At 41.9% G+C, this 26036-nt stretch overlaps 3 protein-coding genes across 4 annotated transcripts; all 3 read left to right on the top strand.

The window, feature by feature from the left end:
* The first annotated feature begins 1545 nt into the window (after window positions 1–1545).
* Window positions 1546–9249, top strand: LOC142948340 (putative ATP-dependent RNA helicase DDX5). Its single transcript, XM_076090314.1, has 13 exons — window positions 1546–1724; window positions 2827–3016; window positions 3109–3205; window positions 3325–3458; window positions 3763–3828; window positions 4450–4591; window positions 4707–4867; window positions 5234–5406; window positions 5921–6031; window positions 6203–6264; window positions 6364–6423; window positions 7932–8153; window positions 8408–9249. The coding sequence occupies exons 1-13, from the start codon at window positions 1684–1686 to the stop codon at window positions 8863–8865; spliced, it is 1917 nt and encodes a 638-aa protein (XP_075946429.1). The 5' UTR covers window positions 1546–1683; the 3' UTR covers window positions 8866–9249.
* A 133-nt stretch (window positions 9250–9382) lies between these two features.
* On the top strand, window positions 9383–14634 carry polg2 (polymerase (DNA directed), gamma 2, accessory subunit). 2 transcript variants are annotated; one of them, XM_076090316.1, is made up of 8 exons: window positions 9383–10930; window positions 11441–11542; window positions 12147–12247; window positions 12733–12918; window positions 13280–13417; window positions 13537–13617; window positions 13789–13889; window positions 13983–14634. In XM_076090316.1, exons 1-8 carry the CDS (start codon window positions 10447–10449, stop codon window positions 14146–14148), a joined length of 1359 nt encoding a protein of 452 aa, XP_075946431.1. In that variant the 5' UTR covers window positions 9383–10446; the 3' UTR covers window positions 14149–14634. The 2 variants fall into 2 exon arrangements, with proteins under 2 accessions (XP_075946431.1, XP_075946430.1); XM_076090315.1 differs by having other exon boundaries at window positions 11441–11546; window positions 12142–12247.
* A 654-nt stretch (window positions 14635–15288) lies between these two features.
* srp68 (signal recognition particle 68) lies at window positions 15289–25780 on the top strand. The gene is made up of 16 exons (XM_076090313.1): window positions 15289–15426; window positions 15885–15951; window positions 16539–16652; window positions 16980–17175; window positions 17262–17344; window positions 17463–17572; window positions 17735–17814; window positions 18152–18292; window positions 21267–21365; window positions 21532–21596; window positions 21854–22007; window positions 22354–22448; window positions 22586–22715; window positions 22949–23024; window positions 23149–23201; window positions 24078–25780. The coding sequence occupies exons 1-16, from the start codon at window positions 15339–15341 to the stop codon at window positions 24303–24305; spliced, it is 1779 nt and encodes a 592-aa protein (XP_075946428.1). The 5' UTR covers window positions 15289–15338; the 3' UTR covers window positions 24306–25780.
* The last annotated feature ends 256 nt before the right edge of the window (window positions 25781–26036 follow it).

Below are 26036 nucleotides of genomic sequence, written 5' to 3'. Positions count from 1 at the left end.
GCAGAAAATAACTGGGATTGGTCTCCTGATGATCACAGAGAAGTATGTGTTGAAATTGTTGTTCTAGGACATTTTAGAATTATTTCCTTTTTTATTGGGTTGTATCACGTCAGAGTGGACATCCTGAATGTAAAGGGGTACTCAGTTTTTGTGACTTTACATTAAACAAGTGTGTGATGCCTGGAAATGTAACTTTCTAAAAATGTCTTTACATTGTAGACCAAAACACATTCGTTCCTGTGCAAGGCTACTTGCTGTGTTATAAAGCATACCCCAGATCAAAATGGGTCATTGTTAAGAGTCTTAAGTGAAGCTTAAAGCTTCAAAAGCAACCATTAAGAACATTTTCATTTCTCAACCACTGTGAATACAACATTTTCCTGTTCTAAATGCCTGCTATTGTAGGGTCTCTCTATCAGATGTAAAGGAGGTAATATATGTGTTGCAGATTTTGTATCAAATTTTGCATCTGCATGACTCACTATAAATGTATTTCCTCAATCTCTGTGTCCTCATTTTAGTTGATGTGCTTTTGTGGTATTGCACATGAAAAATACCATTTGTAAAATAAAAGGGGACCAGATTAATTGTCAAACTACTCCTTTGTAAAATAGATGTTTTGTTTTAAGAGAATCTCAAACATAATTATAATCACCTCATATGTTGCCATTATTTCAGAAAACAGCTTGCATGTTTTATATATTTAAAATATATATATATTTTTGTTATTTTAATTTTATGTGGGTGTTTTTGTTCTCTCTCTGCAGGTATCAGCATGTCATTTACATCAACCAAATGAAGACTGTTGTAACTTGTGATGGAAAAGCCACATGATGAAAATGGAGATCAGTGGGATGTTCAAACATTGTGTGCCAGAAGAATTTACTGAATACAACCAATTTCCACATTCTGTCACTGTTCTAATTGTGTTGCATTAGCACATTTTAATAAATGTTTGTTTGCACTGGAGAGTTACCTGATCATCTGACTGGACTTTGTTGCTGCTTTGTTCTTCTGGCAGAATATGTATTATAGTAATAACCACACACAGAAAAGGCTGAGACTCCTTCTTCCACCATGATTTTTGAAAAATACTTCATATTTGGAATATGTACCTGGATGAAAGTTGAAAGACTCATGGCCAACACGCTATGGTCCTTTAAATTAATTACAAATTTTCAACCAAATCTCTCAAAATCTCTTAGTATTTGAGATATTCTGGTAATTGACAGTGAAACAAAAAAACAAATAGGACCAAAAGACTTGACTGGAATAGGCGAGTTAAGATTAAGCGTCCATTTGTGCTGCCAAATTGTACATGACTTAAAAAAAATACAACACAAATCGTACAAAGACAAAACATCATATACAACTATTGTAAGCCAAATATTTATTTTTCACATTATATATATATATAACGTTATATCACCCTCTTCGACTGAATAACGTCACTGGTGTGCAGACACAAAATAGTACCACGGGTGTGCCAGTTGTGTGACGCGCATTGATACAATGTTATCCGCCCAGTCTGACCTCACATCCGTCCCTCTAGACAGATTTTTGTCTGCCGGCATTTTCTTTTTGTTTTGCTTGTGCCGACTTTAGCTCTTAGATTAATTGTGTTGTTGACCGGGTACAGGGATTTATACAAAGTCTGCTTCTACCACAGTAGTCTGCTGCACAATGCCTGGATTTTCAGACCGAGATCGTGGCAGAGATAGAGGGTAAGCGAAGGGTCAGCTCTGGGTTTCTTAACGTGAACGGTTGACGTTAAGATGAGCAGCTTAGCTGTCATGTCCGCGCTCTCATAACAAGACCGTTGTCTTGTAACGCTAGTTTATATCGCCACTACTTGTTATTTAGCTGCAGTCGTGTATTAAAAAGAGAAACGCTGTTTTTATGCGTTTAAACGTTCTTGCTCTGGCGTATCTGTAATGTTTTGCGTTTCCCTGCCTATTGGAGGTAAAATGGCAGCTAATGACAGCTCTGTGTCGGCCTGGTTGTTGTCATGTGACGCAGCGGTGTCTCTTCTGATGCACATTTGAGACGGAAGTTTTTTTTGTCGCAAACGAGCAATTTATTTTTAACGAGTTAGTTTTCTAACGACCCTAATAACCCTGTCATGCTTCCTACAGGAGGTGAAGCTCAGCCCCATAATGTTCTCGTTGTATCGTGAATATAACGTTAAATCTGTCTCCATTCAGTAATATGACAGTTTATCATGAGCCCTACTTACTGGTGAGTGTTTACCTATACGGCAATAATCAAGAGCTATACATTTAGACTTGGGACTGTGCACAGTGTTGGATTTGTCTATATCAACACTTTGTACACTTGTTTGCTTGATAGCAAACTATTAAGCGACTGTTTTTATGCCAGAGATGCTCAGTGTTTAAAAAGCAAATAGTATTCAGTTCCATGTTTGCCTCGTGGGTATAAACTCTTTTTCTGTTTGGAAGATTGTGCCCTCATACACAGATGGTGATTAAACTGTCTTTAAAGCTGTTCACTAATTTATAGTCCCTATCCATTTTGTGTGATTTCTTTATGTGGCGCTAGAAAATTTGGGAGGAAAATGTATTTGATTTAGTAGTGCATGTCCATACATTTGGAGGACTGACTGATTTGGAGTAATTTTTTTGTGTAGATATCCCTAACACCAAACCCTATGCTACCTATCAAGCAATATCCTCATTTCGTCTTTCAAGCCATACCAAGGCCTCGAAGAACAAGCTGAGGTGATCCTGATGATGCATGGTGATCATCAGGTTTTACTTTTACTGGCTGTGTAGTACGAACCACATGTGTCCTGCTCTTTTACACAAGGTATAGTGGAGGACCTCCTCGTTTTGGTGGTGGTGGTGGTAGTGGTGGTGGTAATAGGAGCGGACCTCCTCCGGGGAAGTTTGGCAACCCCGGTGAGAGGCTGCGAAAGAAGCACTGGAACCTTGACGAGCTTCCAAAGTTTCAAAAGAACTTCTACCAGGAACATCCAGATGCAACTCGCAGACCACCTGTAAGATTCACTTCTCGTCGTGTCTCTTTTGAATTAGTTTTTACTCATGTGGTCTTGCGAATATGTGTATTGACTGTGTTCTTCAATTGCAGCAAGAGGTTGAACTGTACCGAAGAAACAAAGAAGTTACGGTCAAAGGCAGAGATATCCCCAAACCAATTATACAATTCCACGAAGCTGCATTTCCAAGTGAGTAGAGACGAATGCGCCACCACACAAAAATTACAAATATTTCTTTACCTACTACTTGTGTCATTGACAGAAGTTTTAAAGTTGACAGTTTAACTTGCATCATCTTACTTTTGCAGGCTACGTCATGGAAGTTATTGTCAAACAGAACTGGACTGATCCAACTCCAATTCAGTCTCAGGGGTGGCCAGTGGCCCTGAGTGGCAAAGACATGGTTGGCATCGCACAAACTGGTTCTGGGAAAACCCTAGCAGTAAGTGAAGTACTTTTTAATTATGATTTTTCAGAGCTTTTCTACCCAGCACCCATATGAGATTAATTTGTTGTCGCCATTCGGTAATTAAGACATAACACTTTTGCCAAGAGTGATTGGCTCAAGATCGAACAGATTAATGTGAATACAGAAACAGACATTTGAGATAATACTGCAACGGCTGAGGGAAGAAATAAATCCTGCTATGTTGTGGAAGGTAATGACTACCAGGAACACTGATACATATGCACTGTGATTTGAGGTGTATATTTAATGTCGGCCCTTTTGTTTTTATTTCTTTCAGTACCTTCTGCCTGCAATTGTGCACATCCAACATCAGCCATTTTTGGAGCACGGAGATGGACCTATTGTAAGTACGCTTAAAATGATTTGTCCGAATGTGTGATCCTCTATTAGTGCCGGATACTATTGAAAGTCCTTTTGTTTTATTACTATTTTGGAAGAACAGGAAACAGGAAAACTAGAGGCCTAGATGATGCCCAGGCTCCATGTATCAATCTGTATATCACTAATTAGACAGAATTCAATACTGTGTGCCCCAAAAAATAAATAAAAAAACGGTGAAGCTTATATCTTTAATGTTAACTAACTTTGTGTTTCACCTGGCTGCAAGAATCATTTTCTCTTCGGTGAATAAGTTGCCCAAGCAGTGCCATAATGTTATGGTATCAGCAGGGTTATCTCTCTCTTGGGAGGGACCAGATATATTGCTTGAGTTTACAGCTTGGCATGCTATACAGAGCCAGTAGAAATGGGGCAGTTGTGGTCTTGGTCTACACAGACCATTCTTTGTTGGTTGTGTTAAAGGTACTTCTCTCTGTCTAAAGATTGTCCTACATGAATGGATGAACATAAAAGTAGTTGTAACAGCCCAGTATGCATGAGTCTTACCTATTCAATCTATTTATTTAATGTTAAGGATGCAATACACAAATATTGATTCTGATCATTTATATCCATCTTTCTTTAGTGCTTGGTACTGGCGCCAACCCGTGAGCTGGCTCAGCAGGTGCAACAAGTGGCTGCTGAATACGGCAGGGCTTCCCGTCTCAAGAGCACCTGCATCTACGGGGGTGCCCCCAAAGGACCCCAAATCAGGGACCTTGAGAGAGGTATGCTTACTTTGTTGCTCTCACTATTTAAATAGATTACTCAATTCATTCAACTTTGCCATTAGGGATTTGCTTTAAGGTTAAATATATAATACTATGTTTTCTTGTCTTTTAGGGGTTGAGATCTGCATTGCTACTCCGGGTCGTCTCATTGACTTCCTTGAGTGTGGAAAGACTAATTTGCGTCGTTGCACCTATCTGGTGCTGGATGAAGCAGACCGCATGCTGGACATGGGATTTGAACCTCAGATCCGCAAGATAGTGGAACAAATTCGGGTATGTTGTGTTATTTTCACACAATTGACATTATTATTATTGAGAAAATCTCAGAGTCAAGTAAATTGTCACATCACAAACATGACTACTAACCAGCTGTTATGTTTATGAGAAATATTTTGCCCAGTACCCAAATAAAATAAAGACTTAAAAACAAAGTTCTCCAGAGAGAGGAATTCAATTCATACCCACACAAGTTGACCAAACAGCCTGTGATCAATACTCGTTCTTCAGAACTCGATCAGATTAACTGATACTAAATATAAGACTAGTACATCTTTAAACGTGTTAACAATTATATATGAGGGTTACATTTAATTTGAAGCTTCAAAATAGGGTTGAGGTCCTCCTTTTTGTCCTCACCAGCCAGACCGTCAGACCCTGATGTGGAGCGCCACCTGGCCTAAGGAAGTTCGCCAGCTGGCTGAGGACTTCCTGAAGGACTACGTCCAGATCAACATTGGCGCGCTGCAGCTCAGTGCCAATCACAACATCCTGCAGATAGTTGATGTTTGCAATGACATGGAGAAGGAGGACAAGTGAGTAGATGATTCCAACCTCTTTCTTAGCATCGGTCAGTCAACTGATGTGATGTCAAACCTACTCAAGTAGAACAGATTCTGTATTTAATCTCAAAACAGTTGCTGAATGTACTTGCATCAGTAGAAATGTAAGGATCAACAAAAAGGCCTGGAGGATTGCCTAGGACAATTTAAATGCCACATGTGGCTTGTAAATGCAGCAACTAAAAGATAATTAAATGCATAGTTTTGCTAATGATGGAGGTAGCTAAGCAGTGTTCTGATTCATTTCCTTAAATAACATTAGAAAATTAACTTTAGTCTTTGTTGTTATTTTATACCTGCAAATAAATACAGCAATCTCTATCGGGGCAGGTTAAATTGACTTGGTGCAAGTGGATATCTAAAAACAAATAACATTAATGTTGAACCCTGAAAGTCTGTTGCTGTGACGGACGATTTTTGTCAAGACAATTTAGCATTTTGTCAACTAAGTTTTGTCTCAACGTCCTCTTTGCCTCGTCTCTGTTAGACTGATCCGTCTGCTGGAGGAGATAATGAGTGAAAAGGAGAACAAGACCATTATTTTTGTGGAGACCAAAAGGCGTTGTGATGAGATCACCAGGAGGATGAGAAGAGATGGGTAAGGATCTCCTCGTTCCTCCCCTCAAAGAGTGTCTCTTTTCCTTATTTTAACTCTTATGTTCATCTTGAAAGTTAAAATTGAGGCTACGTTAAATGATGCCTTGTTTTTCCCCTTATTGCTCCTACTTGTTGTTGCATTCGGGTTTATTGTTCAATCCATCTGTCACAGGTGGCCAGCAATGGGGATTCATGGAGACAAGAGCCAGCAGGAGAGGGACTGGGTCCTTAACGGTTAGATTTGATAAATCACATCGCAAGTTACGATTTTAAAATATTTAACCATCACAGGCTGCTCTGTAACTGAATTAAATCCCGTCCATCTCCCTTCAGAGTTCAGATATGGCAAAGCTCCAATCCTCATCGCTACAGATGTGGCCTCCCGTGGCTTGGGTCAGTATGCCATTGAGTATCACCACTTTCTTATCAGTGTTACACTTACTTTAAAGAAAGTGGTTTTGCTTTCTTTAACTTTTCTATGCATTTTCTGAGTTTTTCTCACCTTAAGGTGGAGTCTTTGTGGCAGGCGCTAGGCATGACAGTCCCAGGCCTCGAGAGGGAGAAGGATGACATATTGGAAGTGCTCAACTGGCTTGCCACCCAGTGGGCCTAGAGAGGTGAAAGCTCTTGTGTGCCAGTGAACTTCAAAAGGCTGCGTGGCTAAGCCTTTGGCTCTATGTTGGTGAAATACACACACATCTGTTCTCTGTCCATGGATTTCACCTGACAAACGGCATCCAGCTGTTTCCAACTCAAACGTTTAAAAAAAGAAAAAAAAGAAAGATATGCTTGATGTTGTGACTTTTGCCTTGCATGCTGTTGTGTTAGAGAGCGCTGTATTGCAAGTCACTTGTTTGAGATTTGGAACAATTGTTACCTTTCGGAGCTTGTATCACATAGCATGGGTGCTTGAGAGCCTGTCTTAAGCTTTCAGTTGTTTTCTTTTCCCGTCAAAGTGCTGGATTTCTTGAAATGGAGAGAGCAGTTTGAAATCTTTTATTTGTCTCTGAAAATTGACGAGACCTGGCACATGTGTTTTAGGGGGTAGTGAGAACATCTAGTGAGAGGAGAAAGAGAGTGAGACAACTCAAACCAAAGTTCCTCCCTCGCCTGCGTTTTAAAGTCATGTCGAGACCTGCCAACGAGAGACATTTTCTCAAGTGAACACTGGCTTCTTGGAAGATCTTGCCTTGATGAGACGGATGAAGTGGGTGGGGGGAATTGTGCCGTGCTCGGTGAGGGGTCCCACGAGGTTCATGTCTTGGGCCTTTTACATTTTATTTTTTTTTTTTTTTTTTTTTTTTTTTTTTTTTTTTTTTTTGGAAGGGGCCCCTGTTCAAATTAGCACTTGGTCTATTTTGTCTTGGCAAGACGTGCAGTGCGGCCTTTAATATCAAGCTTCTTTTGAGAGTGTACTGGGAAAAACGGACCTGCAAAAATGTACCCCTGAATGGTCCTATATTGGCACATGAGGAGGCCCCAGTGCATATCGTGGCCCGACTGCGTAGAAGCTCCTGGATGTCACTTGACAATTTGTGGGGGATTTCGCTGCATTGGGAAAGGACTAGTGAATGCATACTCCTTTATGGTAAGACTTAAATCCATTTGTTTTTTTCTCCCTTGGTTAACAAAAGGGAGAGTGAATGTCGTTTGGATCTTTTTGATTATGGTAAGCAATTGGAGTGTGCATCGTTTCTCTCTTCCCACAGTAGTATTCCCATGGAGTAGATGTATGCACAATCTTATGTTGTTTTTAACATGTTTTCCCTCCACAGCCTCATGACCATTTTCTTCCCCAGCCTCCACAGTTGCTAACTTTTCCCTTTGATCTGGCTGTTGTGGTGTGCAAAATCCTGTGTGGCCTCCATGTTTTGTTTTGCCACACTGCAACACTTTCACAGATGTGGAGGATGTGAAATTTGTCATCAATTATGACTACCCTAACTCCTCCGAGGATTATATCCATCGCATTGGACGCACAGCCCGAAGTCAAAAAACGGGCACAGCCTACACCTTCTTCACCCCCAACAACATGAAACAGGCCAGTGACCTGATCTCTGTGCTCCGCGAGGCCAATCAGGCCATTAACCCCAAGCTCATCCAGATGTCAGAGGACAGAGGAGGTAAAATCCGACACTTGTTTACATTAATAATGTTTTTTAAGGAAGGACTAGTATAGCTTTTAGTAGTCAATACCCCTGCTGATTCATTTGTCTATTTATATTACTGATTCATATTGTATGCTGCTTTATTTGGAGCTTATACCCTCCTTTAAATTAAATGATATAATCTTTGACTTGTCTCAAAAGGCCCTTTTTTAGACCTCTTCACGTAATGTCTTCCCCTTTTGTCCCTGTCTTGTCTTCCTCTCATGCAGGTCGTGGTAGGGGGGGAAGAGGTGGCTACAAGGATGACCGTCGGGATAGGTATTCTGGGGGCGGGAGGAGCAACTTTGGCGGTAGTAGCTACAGGGACAGGGACAGCGATAGAGGGTTTGGCAATGGGCCGAAGAGTGCCTTTGGTGGCAATAAGGCTCAAAATGGTGGCAGCTATGGTGGTAACAGTGGTGACTCTAGTGGTAGCTATGGTAGCAACAATTACAGCAACAGCAATGGACAGGGTAATTTTGGTGCTCCGGCAAATCAGGTGGGTGCCTTTGGTAGCCAAAGCTTCCAGGGGCCCCCTCAATTTGGGGCCATGCAGAGGGCCGGTCAGAATGGTATGAACCACCCACCATTCCCATTCAACTCTCAGCCACCACCACCACAGGCCCAACAGCCACCACCTCCACCACCAATGGTGCCCTACCCCATGCCACCACCCTTCCCACAGTAGATATGATATACGCACAATATATGGAACCAACATGATTTTGGTTTAGTCTTGAAATCTTACAGTATGATGCTTATTATTATTATTATTATTATTATTATTATTATTATTATTATCCTTTGTACTGTTTAACTTTGTTTTGCTTACAGCAGGGTTGGAATTATTCCGTAAACCCAGAGCATTAAATGGAGTCATAGACAGGTCTCCTAGTGCAATTATGATTGCCGCACTTTTTCCTTGACTGTTTTTTTTGGGTTACATTCCTCGGTAATTTATTTTTACTAGGTAATGCAGTGTTTTCAGTTAGTGGTATGTTTTTAAAGTGATGTTATGAATCATATAAAAAGGGTGCGTGAGGCCCTTTTCAATAAAAATAAGAAAATTGGACCTGTGTGTTGTGTTGATTGTGTGGAATTAAGAATGAATTATAGAACTGACCTGGTGACTGTAAACCACACACGTGTGAACATGGCAGTATCGGTGTTGCTTCATTCATGAGCCAGAGGCCTGAACACATTTGTGATGTCACCTTAGAGGTTGCACAGAGGAGGATGAAAGAAAATTACACTTTGCATTAGTACACCAATATTGAACAGACTTATAAGAAACAATGCAGCACAGCAATTTAAGCTAAGCACATTATTAAGCATCATGAAATAATAAAATTAACACTTTAGTTTAGGGCTGCAGTTACCATGTAGGACACTGAAGTCATGTCCTTAATTAACTGTTCATTGGTTTATGTTTTGTTGTCTGGTTGCAGTTTTACTTTAACTCTTCATTTTTAAGTGAGTACTAAAAGATCTTGATCCTACTACTTTTAAGCAAACAATAAATAACGTATTTCCTCCCCAGCATTTTACTGTAGACAAGAGACGAGGCTTCTAAAACCATTGTAGAAGAAGTAGTTTGTTTATTGAGCTCACTTTGAATATTTTTGGTGTTCATTTTTTATCAAAATTATGAAAAGCAACGCAAAAGTAAAATAATTGTGATTTATTTTTTATTTTTGAATAAATAAAGACTTATTTTTTTTTTCAGTGAACAAGACACCAATACACCGACTGTATTTAAGTTTGGTTATTTCAGAATGACACTGAATGCATCACGTTGCCATAACACCTGACTGAAGCATTTGTAACCCGGATGTAAAGATATCACTTCCGGGTCGTACATCACACGTAACTCCTGTGTGAATTCAAACAGTTGTCCACCGGCCATCATCATTGAACATTAACTGTGTGACCAAAAAAAGTGCCAGGCGAGTGCATTCTGTGTTAAATGTACCGGTATGCTCCAGCATTTACGTAATGTAGCCATGTAGCATTAATACCGTGAACTAGTGACGGTATGCGACCAACGCTCAACAGGCAGATGATGAAGGCACCTCTCACTGAGCTCGTGTTTTTGTGTTCAACAGAAACAGTGGACTCTATTTTTGCTTCAAGTGTGATTGCTTGCTCGATTAATGCCTAGCTAACAGTTTATTTTACATTAGCATTTAGGGTTCACTTGGACTTTACTCATGAGGAGTCATCACTTCAATAGACAATCTTTGGCTTTACTTCTCTCAAGCTTTTCGTCATGTTATCTTGCTGTGTCAGAAACGTCCTATGCACATTAAAACCCCCACCATGCATTGCAACACTGGCTCTGCAACACTCCAGGAGACACTGCAGCACGTCGTCAAGTGACGACTTGGATCAGGTCAGCACTTTGCTGCAGCTCTGTGTGGACAGACACTATGTCTCACCCGGTCAGACTAACACCGAGCTGTTCCAGCGGGGCATGAGCTGCGTCTATGGGCCTCTGGGCACGGAGCTGAGGAGAAACCTGCTGGAGCAGTGGTGGCACTCTGTGACCAGCTCCTCGGCTCAGGTGTTTGGGATAAACACCCTGAGCAGCAGCAAGGACGCAGCAGCAGATGGACGGGGGCAGCTGAGGATTGTTGAGTCTGACTATTTGAAACACATTCTTGAACAGCAAGAACTGAGCAAGGAGCAGCTCATCCAGGAGGTACAGGTGCTCATTCAGAGGTCCCCCTCTCTGAGGACAGACTTTCTACAAGGTAGAGTGCTGCATATTCCAGAGGGACTCACTGTTTGATTGTTGTGACATTGATGTGTTTGCACGAGTACTTGCACTACTATACTGTATGATGATTATATATAGACCACCCTTGGTTCAGAATAAACGATACAGTGAAATGATGAATAATTGGTAGTCTTAAGGGACTTTCTTGGCCTTGGTTGAGTCTATCCTAGTTCAATCTCCACATATCAAATATTATATTTAGGTTAAGGGTTAAGATTAGGACTTTGTGGGTACTTGGGTTTGTACACATCATCATCTTAGATGATGTCAGTCTGTAAACCACTGCTTAGAACCACATTCTTCAGAGGGACAAAAGGATAGCGCATCTCTCTTTGGAACATGACTGATGGCACCTATCCTCAACTTGTAGCAAAACAGTCAAATGAAACAATGTTTGTCACCTAATTGCCTTCTATGTTGGAAGTACAAAATTAGAATTACTCGTATGCAAAATGAACAGCTATTAAGTCTCGTTTGTTCTCAGGTGCGTTGGAGCAATTTGTCCCCTCGTTGGAGCTGGTGAACAGGAAGCTACCCTTTGGCCTGGCTGAGTCTGGTCTGTGTTTCCAGCCCTCGGATGGCTCTGGTTGGTGAGGCTTCATCTACTGTCCCTCCGTCCGCATGTGTAGACACACACTTGTGAAAAAGTTTATTCTCTCACTACAGCTTCTCCATATGAAATTATGGAACTCGTGCAAATACATTTTGCTCCTTCGTACTTATTGTTGCTTGATGATTTTATGTTGATACCACCTGTGTGTGTGTGACATGAAGGCAAGTATTTGGCCACAGTAATTAAGTGTCTTCACTGGCAAAATAATAAGCTTTTCAACCCACTCCTCTTGGGGATGCTAGCAATATGCCCAACTCACTGACTGCTAATCCTATGGTCCATCAATTCGAACATGTATTATATGTATTCATATTACATACTCTTATTTTTGGGGTTTTTTGTCGCCATTTTGATGGATATGAATGATATCAATAACTGTTTGCATTTAAGTTGTTGTACGCTGTTCATTATTTAACCACTAGAGGGCGAGCTGGCCCCATTTTTCTGAGACAGTAGACATTTGTGCTTTGTATTTCATAACAAATTAGTGCTATTTAAATACAGTAAACGACTAAAAAAAGAATATGAGTAGTGCTACTGTAATTGTAATGTAATGGTTCTGTTTCTGCCAGCCCAGCTGAGGTGACCCAGACGTCTCTGGTGTGGTTCTGCTCTCCTCGGACCTCTTCCCACTGGCTGGATCACTGGGCGAGACAGAGACTGAAGTGGTGGAGGAAAGTGAGTGTTGTTAAATAAGAGGAAGTATTTCACAAGTATTTCAGAGCACTGAATGTAAGCTGAACAGATCCCCACCATCACTCAGATACACACAGCTTACACATGGTGAAAACAGTATGTAGAAAATATTCTTGTGTTTTACTTGGATTACAATATATTTATAACCACAAGGTGGTTTCGGAGTGCATTACTTGCATGTATTGTGCAGCGCTAACTGGAGCACAAAAAGGGTTGTTTTCCTGTTTTCATGGGCTATTTACATTAAATGAGCAGTCTAACCTTATGACTTCCCATCATTGATACTTATTTCTATTACTTGAAGATACACTCCCTGATATACCTGGAGGGCCCAAACACAACATTTCTCCCCAGAGGGAGACTAGATAGGAGGAGATTTGGGTCGCAGTTGAGCAGTGTATCTTAAATTATTACTACATTAACATAACTTCCGTTACATGAAATCAGGCCAACCCATGTCTTTCCAGTTCGCCCGGTCTCCATCAGACTTCAGCAGTAGTGACGTCCCAGTGGAGGAACTCGAGGGGGCGGCGTCTCGCGGTGTGAGGATCAGCTACAGCTTCCCGTGGGGACAGGAGCCCCTGGAGACGCTGTGGAGCAGAGGACACGCCGAGCTGCTGCAGACACACAAAGGAGTCCGTTCCAAACTACAGGTCAGTCTGCTTGTCTTCATGTGCATACTGTCTTTTTTTTGTTGTTGTTTGCATACTCGCTATGTCTGCATTCAGTTTCTTACCCCGTCAGGCTGCCATTGCCAAAAAGTCACATAGAAGGTGTAGAAGCTAGCAGTCAGCAAAACCCCAAATTATGTGGCCCTCGCAATGAAATCAGAAATTTCCCTGATGGGCCTTTTTTCACAGAAGACATTTTGATACGTCAGGAAAAGCACAGGATGAAAGGAATGAGTAGATGAAGCCATTGATGTTTCAAAGTTCGATATACACAAGCACCTATTCACTGCTGTTGTTGCCTTTCTTCATGGTGACCACACGCAGTTTCTAAACACAATTTCAGTTTCGAGATGGTCGTAAGTCGGTTCCTCACGTCGTCTCGGTAAGCGGGAACATGGACCGCGGTGTGAAGGCCTTTCTGTCCAACTCACTCCAGCAGCTCAAGAAACAAGACAGCAAGCAGAAGCTGCTGAGGAGAAAGGTGATGACCCACGTGTTAAACACGATGATATACTGAATTCCACTGTCTCACTTGACACTTCCCCTTTCTTTTGTGATGTGAACCTTTTGTCACTAGTTTTGTTTCGCTGTTGATTTCAGGTCCTGAAGCTGCACCCAGTGTTGGCTCCGGTCAAAGTGGCTTTAGACATCGGCAGGGGAGCCACTATGGAGCTGAGGCAGGTAAGAAACACATCTGTAAACATCAATGATTAATTGATTTTTCTAATATTGATTAAACCTGTGAATACATATGTATAAAGTGAGTCATGTGCTCTGTGAAAAGGATCATTCAAGTGACTGTGATTTAGGCGATAGTGACAGTCGATTAAAGAGCATTTGATTGTTTTGTAGGTTTGTGAAGGGCTGCTGCAGGAGTTTATGGAGGCTAAGATCCCTGCGTGGCCTGGGTATCTCGAAACTCTGCCAACGTCAATGGAGCAGCTGAACGCAAAGTAAAGTGCAAATTCAGTGTTGCAAAGTTCCTCATTAGGAGCGAATCATCTCTTGCTGTAGACTGACTGTGTCTCTGTGTCGATGCGTTGTAGGTATGACGAGATGGGAGTGCTGTTCACTGTGGTGATCAGTGAGAACACGCTGGAGAGCGGCCTCCTCCAAGTCCGCAGCAGAGACACCACCATCAGAGAGACCAAGCACATCTCTGAGATCAAGAACTTTCTCTCCAGATACATTTCTGCTGCCGACAACATCTGAGTGGACTTTGTGTTTTGGCAACTAAAAGGAAAAGTCTAAATATTGTGCTGCATCCCTTCCTGGTGAGGAATATTTCTTCAGAGCAGAGCATTTAATGGAAATTAGACTTTTCCAGAATTACTTTTGGCTCAGTGTGATCTCAGTGTGTTTAGGTGAATTTCACTGATTGGTGGTAATTCTGTACCTCGTTTTTTAAAAGGCTAAGAAACTTTTTTTGTGACGTGAAAAAGAAGATGTGTGTAAGTTCATGTGGACTTACCCAGGGTGCATGTACCCCCAGTTTTTTATTGGGTATGACTTGAGGACTTCCACTCACCCTACGGTGTCCCTCAGTACTTCCAAGGCAAAGATGTGGCTCAGTGCATGTCTCACTGTCTGAATTCAACAGGGTGGTATTTACATGATTGGAGGAGGATTGGGATCAGTGTTTGCTCAGGTTTCTGTCTCACTCTGTATTAAAGTACACAGTGTCTCTTAAGTATCAGATTTCTTTGTTTGTCGGTTTGTTATTGTCCTTGTGCTCCCTGTTAGTTGTCGTACATTAGTTTATTATTAATGTGCCACTTGTGAATCAATGCTTCTCTTGAGGTTCAAAGATCGTTCTTGACCCTGGAAAAACAGTCTCCCTCAAAGTCCATTTTGTAGCTCTTCATGAGCGTTCAATCATATTACATGATCTTCATCATATTTCATATATATCTATAAACTCTATGCAACAGGGACTTTGAATTAATAATCATCTATAGTCACTCCAGACAGATAGTTCATCATATGTATAATGCTGAATAGTGGGCTAATATTTAATAAATACTTTCTCTCTTGATTTCCTCTTTTGCTGTACTCCGTTATGACCGAGTTTTACTTAATTATAGATGATATGCTGCTTATCAGTGCTCTGTGATATGTAATGGGGATTTTGTTATATTTCAGTAGCAGCCGTTAATGTATATGCTTCAATCAAAAATGATTTACTTATTTTTGGGAGCTATGTCGATTATTTTCCTGTGGAGGTAACACTGCACAGTTTTGAGCCAGTAACACGCGCCACGGTCTGACTGAGACACACAGGCACATCCGCTAAATCTCGCGAGGTTTGGCGGTAGCTTCGCCCCTCCCTTTGCCGTCATTGGTCCCTGGTCCTACCGCTTACTGAGCATGTGTATGCGCCGCTTAGCTGTTAGCATTTAGAGATGGCCTCAGACAAGCAAAACGACGCTAAATTGTCCTCCACGGATGAAAACAAAGGAAAGTCATCGGATGGAGGACTTGGACTCGAAAGTATCCTTCACAGCACCAGACGTGCAGCGGTGGTTTTGTTTTTGCTACAGTTTATCTGTGTCAGGCTCAGAAGCCGCAGGTAGCTCGCTAGCTAGCTCTGTTATAGTATAACGTTAGCTCGCGTTATTAGGCTACGTGTCATACTGAAGCAGGCTGTCAGTGGCTCTCCTGAAGAGCATATTCATTTGGCTTATCTCAAACTTTGTTTTACAAGTCCAAGGACGGCAAATAAGTCAAGCATGCCAGTAACCGTGTACTGCCATAGACGTGTTCACTTGTCTTGAGTTTCAGTAGCAGCTAACTTACGTTGCCGTTTCTGCAACATATCACAGCACCAGTCACACTTTCTGGGGGTGTAAGTGCAGTGCTAGCATGGCTGACATACTTTAATATGAATGACAAATGTACTACCGTGTGTGATGATAAAGAGAAGGTTGTCCCTTAACATTGATTCGCAGTTTTGCAAATAATCAAGGAGTCCCAGCAGCAGCATGGTCTCCGACACGGAGACTACCAGAGATACCGGTGAGCTGTGCTCAGTCATACTTCCCCCATAATACTGCATTCACTGTAGCTGTGTGGATGTCTGTGGTGAACTGTCGAGTAGTGTGTTGCTTTTCACAAAGTGGTGCGCAGTTTTTCAATGATCACAAGCCCTTCATTGGCTATATCTGTTAACTTTTTATATAAACAGATGTTAACTTCTATTAGTGACATTTGTTCTCTTAATTACTGTTTTTATTCTGGAGACCAAATCCTTGTTTTCTGCACTTAGAATAAACTGTTTTCATGGAAACCTCTGCTACCATATGGCTCACATGAGACTGGTGTACAAATGTCTCTTAATACTAATTTAATTAACCGCACTTGTACAATCTAACAGTCTAATACACATGTTCTACCGCCACTACTTTTAACTCAATTAATAAATCAAGAAAGAAAATACCAAATCTTCCTCAATTTAGGATATTTTTTCAAAGAAATCCTTTACTTGTATTTGTGGAAATTGATTGTGTGGTTGTTGTGTCCATTGAGAAAAACCGAGATGGAAATGTGCACGTATGTGTTATTAATTTAATGTAATGTAAACATCTTTGTGTACCTGTGTGCAGGGGTTACTGCTCCCGTAGACTGCGTCGCCTGCGCAAGACTCTTGGTTTCAGGATGGGCAACCGACACAAGTTCATTGGGAAGAAAATAACTGTCGAAATGCTTTCTGACAGCAGGTGAGGAATGGAAAGTCTGACCTTCATGTGCAGTTAACTGCCTGGTATACAGTAAATATAGGTTAGACATACAAACCCTGTGTTTGATGCAGGATAATGATTGCACATCACACAGCAGTTTGTCCCCTTCCTATCAAAATGTGTCTTATCTACATAAGAGGTTCTCAACCTTTTGTAGCTTAATGCTTTGTGTTCTGTTAAAAAAGGTTGTCTAGCTAACAGTGAAAGCATGTTTGTTTCCAAGATAAATTGCTGACTGTCGACTTCGGATATAAATTGTGAAAATGTGCGTCCAAGGAACTGATGCACGGACCTTCCCTTCTCCAGGTATTTGTTGCTGGTTTTGATGGAGGCCGAGCGTGCGTGGAGTTACGCCATGCAGCTGAAGCAGGAGGCTAACACGGAGCCACGCAAGCGCTTCCACCTGCTGGCACGACTACGCAAGGCTGCCAAGCACAGCGAGAAACTGGAGAAGCTCTGCGAGAGCCCGCGCGTCGACGCCAAGACCAAACTTGAGGCGCAGGTACACAGTAAAGCGCCTTCAACCTGCTTTAAGGGACACATAATTTATCATTTGAAATGAATAATGGCGTGTGTATTTCATTTCAGGCCTACACTGCATACCTGACTGGTATGGTGGAGTTTGAACTGCAGGAGTGGAAGCTCGCCATGGAGGCCTTCAACAAGTGCAAGTGAGTTTTAACAGCGCTGCAGTTCCTTAATACTTTGGCAGAATAAGTGTCTGTTTGACATGTTTGAATCTTTATGACTTTTGGGAATTTCTAAACAACCCCATTTTGGTCTTGTTAGGACCATCTATGAGAAGCTGGCCAGTGCTTTCACAGAGGAGCTGGCAGTTCTGTATCGCCAGCGTGTGGACGAGATATCACCCAACATCCGCTACTGTGCTTACAACATCGGTGAGTAACGCACAAGCACACGTACAGGAAAAACTTATCCCTCTCAACACAGCTGCTGCCCGTCTTAGACTTTTTTTAGGAATCCAGAGACGTATCACTTTCCTCAACACACACACACACACACACCATGTAACTGGATCTTATTTTTCTATCCGATTGTAGGTGACCAGAACGCCATCAATGACTTGATGCAGATGAGACTGACTGGAGGAGGAGGAGGCATGATGGCTGAGAAACTAGAGGTGAACAAACAGGAGTTGAACATTAGTTTATGTTCTTGTATCATCAGTCATCTTTCTTATATCGGTGATGCCTAATATCATGTCAAGGTCCAGCCAACACACACATTTGCTCCTCAACTTTATTCTCAGTAAAAAAAAAAAAAAAAAAAAAAAGCTGAGCAAATTTGTGTGCATATATATATATATATATATATATATATATATATATATATATTAAACATTGACTATTCAGTGATGAAATCGTAAGACGTCTTAGCTCCTGTGGAACAGATAATCTTATGTTTTTTATAAAAACATTTCATACATTTTTTTTTATTTTTTTTTTACTTCTCCTCAGGCTCTGATCACTCAGGCAAGAACCAAGCAGGCAGCCACCATGAGCGAGGTGGAGTGGCGAGGGCGGACGGTGCCCGTCAAGATCGACAAGGCCCGCATCTTCCTGTTGGGTCTGGCAGACAATGAAGCCGCTATCGCTCAGGTCAGTATATTTAGTTCCTGCTTTGTAGGGGATCAAAACAAACTGCCCTGCACTCGATGTGAAGCCGTTGTTGTTAGCAGCTCTTAAAATCCTCACATGCCAGCGCTTAAAAATACATGCTAAATGTGTTCCTATGGTCTAAAGCCCAAATGATTCGAAGGTACGTGTGCTGTAAATTGTCCACATGCTTCTCAAAATATACGACTGTGTGGACCATACATGCCAGAAAACATGAGACCGGAATCGATTGCTACGTTTTGTCAAGGGTGAATTAGCTTTAGTGTAACTTAGCCATGTTGGTAGGATGGCTCAGTATTTGTTGGTGTGTTGATTCTTCCTTCGGCAGACTAATGACGCTGATATGGTTTGACTTGTAGAAGTGTAGCTGATGTTTTTACTTAGCTGCCAGTAAAGGGTTTTTTTGGGAGGAAAGAGCAGTTTGTCCCTTTTTTTTGTTTCCCGTCTGTTGGGTACTTGTTTGGGGCTTTGTGATGGGTTTTATTGGAGTGTTTTGGGGAGGAGTGCCTCTCTCCCTGTTGGGCTTGGCAGCGGGTTCACCTATGGGATTGTGGGAAGAGCTCTTCACTTGGGAGCATCTCTGTGGCTTTGAGAGGGTGGCTAGTTTCCTTTTTATTTAATAACAGCAACCCAATTAAAGTGTATGAAACACATTTACACGTTCTTTAAAATGTATGAAGTGAATAAGAATTGTTATAAAATAAAATAAAATAAGCTTGCAACTACTTTGAACTCCCTCAAAGAATCGCAATAGAAATGTCTCAAAATGGGTGTATGGCCTAAGTTTTAGCAGAACAGTCCGCGTAGTTCCTACAACTTCCAGTAGGTGGCCCGCTCCTCTTTAGGGTCTCTTCTGTCACCTCACAGCCACCTCAGCTCATTTCTCATGTGTCCTTATGCCTGAAGGCTCAGCACACCCTGCAGACATACCTGTCACACCCGCATCCACTCAGGTCTGCGGCATGCAGCCTCTCTCATTGCACGACTGCATTCTGTGCATTTCAGCCCACACATGAATACAGGGCGACACCCAGCAGGTCCCTGTGGACCGATTGGTATTATCGTCTCTCAACACCTTCAGTTTCAAATGGGCCCTTTTGGGACTCAACTGTAGCGTTACAGTCCATTGGTAAGCCAATAGTGGTTGTAACTGAACATGTGGGAAGCTGAATTATTGCAGTTTTTTTTGTTTTGTTTTTGTATCATTTATATTATAAAATAAAGTCCTCATCAACTGTCTTTAAGTGACGGAATGAATGTTGTAAAATTAGCAAGTCTTGGGTGCCATTTGTCCCATATTGCTCAATAGAAAGTCGAGAGTAATTCACACTAACGACTGGGAACAGGAAACACCATATTGGGCCATACGTCAGTCCTAGTGGCAGAGCTCCGTCCACTCCCTACTCTAATCGGTCTATCCGTCCAGCCCCCCCCCGCTGAACAAGAGAGGATGCTCGACGGGTTGAGCCGGTCATGCTAGGCGTTGCCAGGGTGTTGGCATGAGTGAGTTGCACTAAATAACATCAGCTTCCTGGTTGGATGAGAGCAGCCGTACGACCTGTCTATTCTCACTGCGAGGAATTTTCTCGTAACATTCTTCCACTGTGTTGCCTGAGTTTTTTTAAGGTGAATAAGTGACAGTAATGTCATCCCTAAAGGTGTATTGACATTTCATCTTACATTTACACTAAACCAGCATGGCCTTTTTTCTTTAAATTTGAACATATGTCCTGTAGACATGGGAGACTATCGTAGAGTAACACAGGCCTGTTGTATACAAGTGTCGATGAAAGAACGGTGAGGTGAAGAACAATCCTGTCACTCACAAAGATTTGAACCCTGAAACTCCAGAGTGAGATGATTGCAGATGAGTTGTGTGCAGGAATGTATCGGCGGCCTGCCGGGCCACATACCTGTGCCTTTCCCCCAGTTTGCCACAGTCCCATCCCTGCTGAAACTGTTGCTCTTTGCATCAAACCATCACGACTTCTAAACGGATGAAATAGTTACGTTCGCATGGTTAACTTTTTAATTTTTTTATTAGCGCAGGTGTCGTTGAAGAGCGTGTCTGAGTTCATATATTGAAGCCAATGTGTGTACATAATTAGTCCTTCATTAATCTTCATTTTTAAGATGTTATTGGTGCAACCACTCAGAATAGACAGGCGAAGTCCCGCCCCTTTCTGTGGACCACCACAGGACCTTATTTCAGAAAAACAATATGTACGGTAGTCCACGGCAAGAGACGCATCATTTTTTGATCTCGTTTGAATTGAACCATGAGTTATGCATATGTTTGTCAATTTAAAAGTCGTTAGTGACGTTTTTCGCTGAAGCTACGATGGCTGTGTGTTTCGTAACGAGATTTACTCGCACAAAAAACGGGTCTTGCGCGTTCATTCGCTTCCCTGCTGATAAAGAGTCGCTGGATAAAACATTTCAAGTAAGGCAACACATTCGTGCGTGGAGCATAGCTAAGTTACCTAGCTAGCTGGTGGGACTTGTACTGTGCGAGGTCGAGAGATGTTGTTCACACAAAACTAAGATATTCTACGACAAACTGCGACTGTCTTGACGTGCAAAATTAGATTTTAATTTGGCAGACATGTAATTCATGCCACAAGTCAAACGGGATAAAAATTACAACTATTGAACATGTTTTTTTCTGAAATAAGGTCCCATGGGGGACACTGGAACGGGCGGGACTTTGCCTCTCTATAGGGGATCACATTTGACCCTGTTCTTTTCTGCAGGCTACAGTTCAGTTTGCTGTCAAGTTGTTTCATGATTTCTTTTTCTACCGTAAATCTTTCTGCACCTTTTGTCGTTTCACTGTAACAGAATTGCACCACGGCTACATATACGGCACTGACTGCACCACGCATGCGTTTAGACCGTTAGGGATTAACTAATCAGATCTGGTTAATAGATCTTAATTATTGTTTGTGTTGTGCAGACGGCTAACGAGGAGACCAAAGAGCATCTTTATGAGACCCTGCTGGCCGAGTGCAGAGACACCATCCAGGCTGTGAGAGAGGAGCTCAAGAGTGAGGCGGTAAGATACTGCAGGTCAAAAAGTTGGAGAGGGATGTTTGTATTTTTGACCTAGATTTTGGCTAACGGTTACATCATTAGTTTAATTTACAGCTTACTAGTTAAGTTAAGACATAAGAAAAACAAGAATGGGAGAAATGTTCAAATCATATTGCTTGTCTTTGTAGAAGCAGCGAGAGAGAGGCTCCGACGGTGACAGCAACAAGGTGTCCAACCTGCAGTTCCTGCACAGGTAAAAGAAACGTGTTCTTGAAACAGTGACGTCATTGGTGCTGAACTGTCTCGGCCCGCCGCATGCAGAATACATGGTTTGATAATTGATGCATGTAATGCGTACCCAGAAACTCTTAATCGTACCCCCGTAGGAGATGTGAATGGAAACATCCAACTTGCCTTTTTATCCAGGCCAAAGCATGAATAATTATTTCTCTCTTGAATTTATCTCCCTAATAATCGAATAATAAATATGCTGTTGCTCTCCTCCCCCAGTTACCTGACCTACATCAAGCTGTGTACGCTGGTGAAGAGGAATGAGAGCATGGCCCATACTCTGCAGGCCAAACTGAAGGAACCCGAAGCAGACGAGAGTAAGAGAGGGCCCCGTCCACAGGATCTCATCCGCCTCTACGACATCATCCTGCAGGTACATTCAATACATTGTGATCTTTTCAATCAGAAGCTGTTGCATGTATTGAGAAGATAGAAAGAAACGTGTTTCTTAGCTCATATGTCAAAACAAAGGTCACTGCCTTTTAGATACATTAACTGTCCATAACAGCAGCATATATTTCGGTTAGTATAATACTTTAGACATTTGTTCTCATTTGCCAGTTTTCTGGTTACTGATTTGTTTGATCTGTGTTGTCGACGGTGAGGGCGATGTGTACAGATGATGTCAGATGATGTCACTTCCTTTTCAAAGTGTTAACTCACCTTCTGTTTCCCCCCCATCACCTCCCTAACTTTGCTCTGTTCGTCTATCTCTCAAGAGTCTGGCTGAGCTCTCCACCCTGCAGGGCCTGGAGGATGACCACACCTTCCAGAAGGAGGTGTCCCTCAAGACGCTGGTCTACAAGGCCAACAGGTCAGACCCAGTTCTTAACTTGACGTCGTTGAGCCCACAATGTCTTGCAGTTGCTGTCCTCTTGTGTTGATGTCTTTTTGTTGTCACTTTCTATACATGTGTTGTTAATGTGTTCCTCCCCTCTGAACCCCTCACAGGTGTTTCTTCATAGCTCAGTCGTATGTGCTGGTGAAGAAGTGGAGTGAGGCATTAGTGCTGTATGAGAGGGTGCTGAAATATGCCACGGAGGTCCAGTCTAAGACCAAGAACCTCAACAACAGCCTCAAGGTTGGTCCTATTTAAAAACAAGACAAACGATCTCTTAGTTCCATGCGATTTAATCTACAATCCATCATGAAAAGGTCAGTTTACACGTGTTGACCATAAACACAAGCAAATTAGAAATGAAATAAACTCCACAGAGATTTCTCTGGTTTTGAAAGTTCGTCTGAAAGATTATGTTGTCAAATAAGTCCCCGTGACCATCTGTACTTGTCCCTGTTGTATCTGTGTTTCTGCAGGATCTCCCGGACGTTCAGGAGCTCATTGCTGAGGTCAACGCCGAAAAATACTCCCTTCAAGCTGCTGCTATTTTAGGTGAGCGCACCTTTTGAACTGACAAGTTTTCTACTCATTTGTTTTTATGAGAACCCGTTTAGTCCGGCCTCTTTGTTCTGATTCGTTCTGCGTACAACCCTTCAGAAATGTGTTTGTGTTTCAGACACTGATGAGACTGCTGAAGTTCCCTCTCAGCAGCAGGTCAAAGACAACACGGTAAGAGAACAAAGTCAAGAGATAAATATTGTCTTTCATCATGGAACGAGGCAAATCCATCATGAAAACCGCATTTTTATTTATTTCAAAGAGAAATTACTTTCTAAGTGGTCCGATAACTGTTCACACTACACAACTCACTGTCTTGTAATCCTAAAGTAATTGTGGTTTTCACACTACTTGACTTGACACACAACAGGGGATCACACAGGAAATTATGCGATGGCATGCGTGAGACATTTTCGTTCAAGCAATCAGCAGAACTTTCCTTGTAGCCATGTTTGTTGATGTTGTCGATGGCACACGTGTTCACAAAATGGCCTGTTTTTACTGTTTGTAGCCCGTTTCCTCTACTGGAGGTGCAACACCAGCCCCATGTTGCAAATGTAACTCATACAGTTCAGTTCCTATTGTACAGGTGACCCCTAGGCCAATAATCCCCTCAATCCCTGTCCCTTGCCCTCATTGGCTGTAGCTCTCCGACAGACTCCCAACATTTGAACAGTTCACATGTAGCGCTCGAGCGCCGATATGCCTGTGAGCTGGGGCTTGTTGTCGAGGAGCTCCAACATTTTTGTGAACTAGGCATTAGTTTCAGGTCAGTGATTTGAATTTAACAAAATTAAACCAAAACCATTTAGTTGTCTTCCACAAATGTTGTTAAAGTGAGAGTTTGTGGCACAACTTCAACTAATTCCAAGTTGAATGACAGTCTTAAGAGGGCAAACTCCAGCAACACTTGTAGTTCATAGAACAGCTTTATTGTCCTTTATGCTACGTGTTGCTGGACTTGTGACCTCTTCGATAAATGTTGGGTGTTTTATGCTGGATATCTGAGTTATTGATCGAAGCGTGCACTTCTTCTCCTTCACGCAGCCCCTCTGCAACCGTCTGGAGACGTTCCGCCTCGAACCCGCCCTCGTGGGGAAGCAGCCCAATTTGGTCCAGTTCCCTCCCGACTTCCAGCCAATTCCCTGCAAGCCCCTGTTCTTTGACCTTGCTCTCAACCATGTGGCCTTCCCACCTCTGGATGACAAGGTGGAGCAGAAGGGCAAGGGGGGTCTCACCGGCTATATCAAGGGCATCTTTGGCTTTGGCAGCTAAATCAACCCCCGAGGCTTTGGATTCAGCAGGACAAGGTCCCGAGTTCACTACAAACAAGCAGACTTGGGTCAGTCGTTAATTAGAATAATTTAAATTACTTTTATGTCTTTTTCTTTCTTTTTTTTGTGCCTAAGTGCAAGATGGGTGGAGTTTGCAGCTCTGAGGAAGTGATCTGATCAATTTTAAGTAGCAATATGACCCAAGTTCACCTGCCACCTTTAGTAAAAACATCAGGCTGCATCGGTCTCTAGCATACGGCTCCCTCTTTCATTTGAGCTATGGAGTCTGTCTTTCAGGTTTTACAGGGTACCATGTCTGTAGCTACAGCCAAGTTGTCAATCTCACAATCCCGTCAGAGCAAACGAAGCCACTTGGTCGTCATTAGTAGTGTTTCTTTTCCATTGTCATGTAAGCGCCTTCATGTAATTACGTCAGTTCTTTCTTTATGTGAGATCTTTTTTTTAACATAGAACTTCCAGCGTGCAGTTTTGTTATTGCAGCTACTTTAATTAAAAAAAACAAAGTAGTGCTTATCAAAACACCATAAATATTCTGTGAAATGGAGTTCCAACAAACTGAAGCCGTTTTATCAATCATCATGGTTTTCAGAAGACTTCTGCTGCGATCCAATTCGTCCCTCCACCGCTGCTTTGGTTTCTCCTGCTTTTGACTGTGCATTCATTTTTTAGTTGTCAACTACAACCGATACGGGTCATAATGCATATGTTGTCCTGTATGACATTAGGCACCAAAAGCGCCACCATGTTAGAGAAGTTTTCAACTTTTTAACGCCCCTCACTGTGTCGCGTTTTCTACCAAAGGGCCTGCTCGCTGGTGACCGTACGATACCAGTGCAGCTCTTCACACTGTAATCAATTCATGTTATGTCTTTTTTTAAATTTAGCCATTTTTATTTGCATTTCATCAGAATCGATGTCGTAGCAGAGCAGTCGACATTAGTGAATGTAGGGAGTTTTTAGCAGCCTTTCATTCATTCACACAACTACGCCTGTTTGTCATGAGTAGGACTCAAATGTTTTCATCAACAATGACGTGTCTATGGATATTGTGTAACTATAAAGAGGTTTAGAGGTATATTGTTTGCCAGTCATAATGTCCACGTCAAAGTCGCTCGTTTTCTGTGATCCTTAAGGGACCTTGTTTGCCTGCGATAGCTGGTTGAACATGAGCTAGAGCATTCGGTCAGTGTCACACTTTCACCCCAACAGTTAACTGTTATGCTTACTCATTTCTATCAATGTCTTTGGTTTGAATTTAAGTTCTTTTTTTTTTCTTTTTTCTTTTTTCAGTGTTTTTTGTTAAATAATCGAGATGGAAGTGTTGGAGTAGTTCTGGAAAATAAACTGTTACGATCAATATTTGTTGGAAACATAAGTGGAACGAGAAATGAACTGATTAAAATGTATGATTTGATCTCATTTCCAGACCTATGATTAAAATATATTTGCACCAAAGACTGATCTCTTGACTTTCTTTGTTCACTTCTATTCTCTTAAAATTCATTTCAACGTACTTCCTTGTGATTCAGAGAAGGACCGTGATGGAGGAGAACAAAGGGCTTTCATTGTTGCATGATCTGTGATTTTGTTAGAATTAATTTAAAATAAACTCATTTAACAAAGTAAAAACGTCTGAAGGAAGTAAAGAGGAATGACTGTCCTCTTGTCTCGGGTGTGGGTGTTTTAGCTGGAGTGCGTCGGATGCCTGAGC

Source organism: Anarhichas minor, unplaced genomic scaffold (assembly GCF_050575085.1).
Source record: "Anarhichas minor isolate MPS153535 unplaced genomic scaffold, ASM5057508v1 ptg000012l, whole genome shotgun sequence".
Taxonomy (NCBI): Eukaryota; Metazoa; Chordata; class Actinopteri; order Perciformes; family Anarhichadidae; genus Anarhichas; species Anarhichas minor.
This window is presented reverse-complemented; position numbering and strand designations above follow the sequence as displayed.

What these genes read in the sequence shown, in the direction of transcription:
- LOC142948340 (XM_076090314.1), top strand. Translation starts at nt 1,684, where the DNA reads ATGCCTGGATTTTCAGACCGAGATCGTGGCAGAGATAGAGG. An exon ending in AGCACGGAGATGGACCTATT is followed by an intron (nt 3,829 to 4,449) that starts GTAAGTACGCTT and finishes ATCTTTCTTTAG; the next exon opens with TGCTTGGTACTGGCGCCAAC. An exon ending in GAGGGACTGGGTCCTTAACG is followed by an intron (nt 6,265 to 6,363) that starts GTTAGATTTGAT and finishes ATCTCCCTTCAG; the next exon opens with AGTTCAGATATGGCAAAGCT.
- polg2 (XM_076090315.1), top strand. Translation starts at nt 10,447, where the DNA reads ATGTTATCTTGCTGTGTCAGAAACGTCCTATGCACATTAAAACCCCCA. An exon ending in CCCTCGGATGGCTCTGGTTG is followed by an intron (nt 11,547 to 12,141) that starts GTGAGGCTTCAT and finishes TGTTTCTGCCAG; the next exon opens with CCCAGCTGAGGTGACCCAGA. An exon ending in CCACTATGGAGCTGAGGCAG is followed by an intron (nt 13,618 to 13,788) that starts GTAAGAAACACA and finishes ATTGTTTTGTAG; the next exon opens with GTTTGTGAAGGGCTGCTGCA.
- srp68 (XM_076090313.1), top strand. Translation starts at nt 15,339, where the DNA reads ATGGCCTCAGACAAGCAAAACGACGCTAAATTGTCCTCCACGGATGAA. An exon ending in GGAGACTACCAGAGATACCG is followed by an intron (nt 15,952 to 16,538) that starts GTGAGCTGTGCT and finishes ACCTGTGTGCAG; the next exon opens with GGGTTACTGCTCCCGTAGAC. An exon ending in GAGGCCTTCAACAAGTGCAA is followed by an intron (nt 17,345 to 17,462) that starts GTGAGTTTTAAC and finishes TGGTCTTGTTAG; the next exon opens with GACCATCTATGAGAAGCTGG.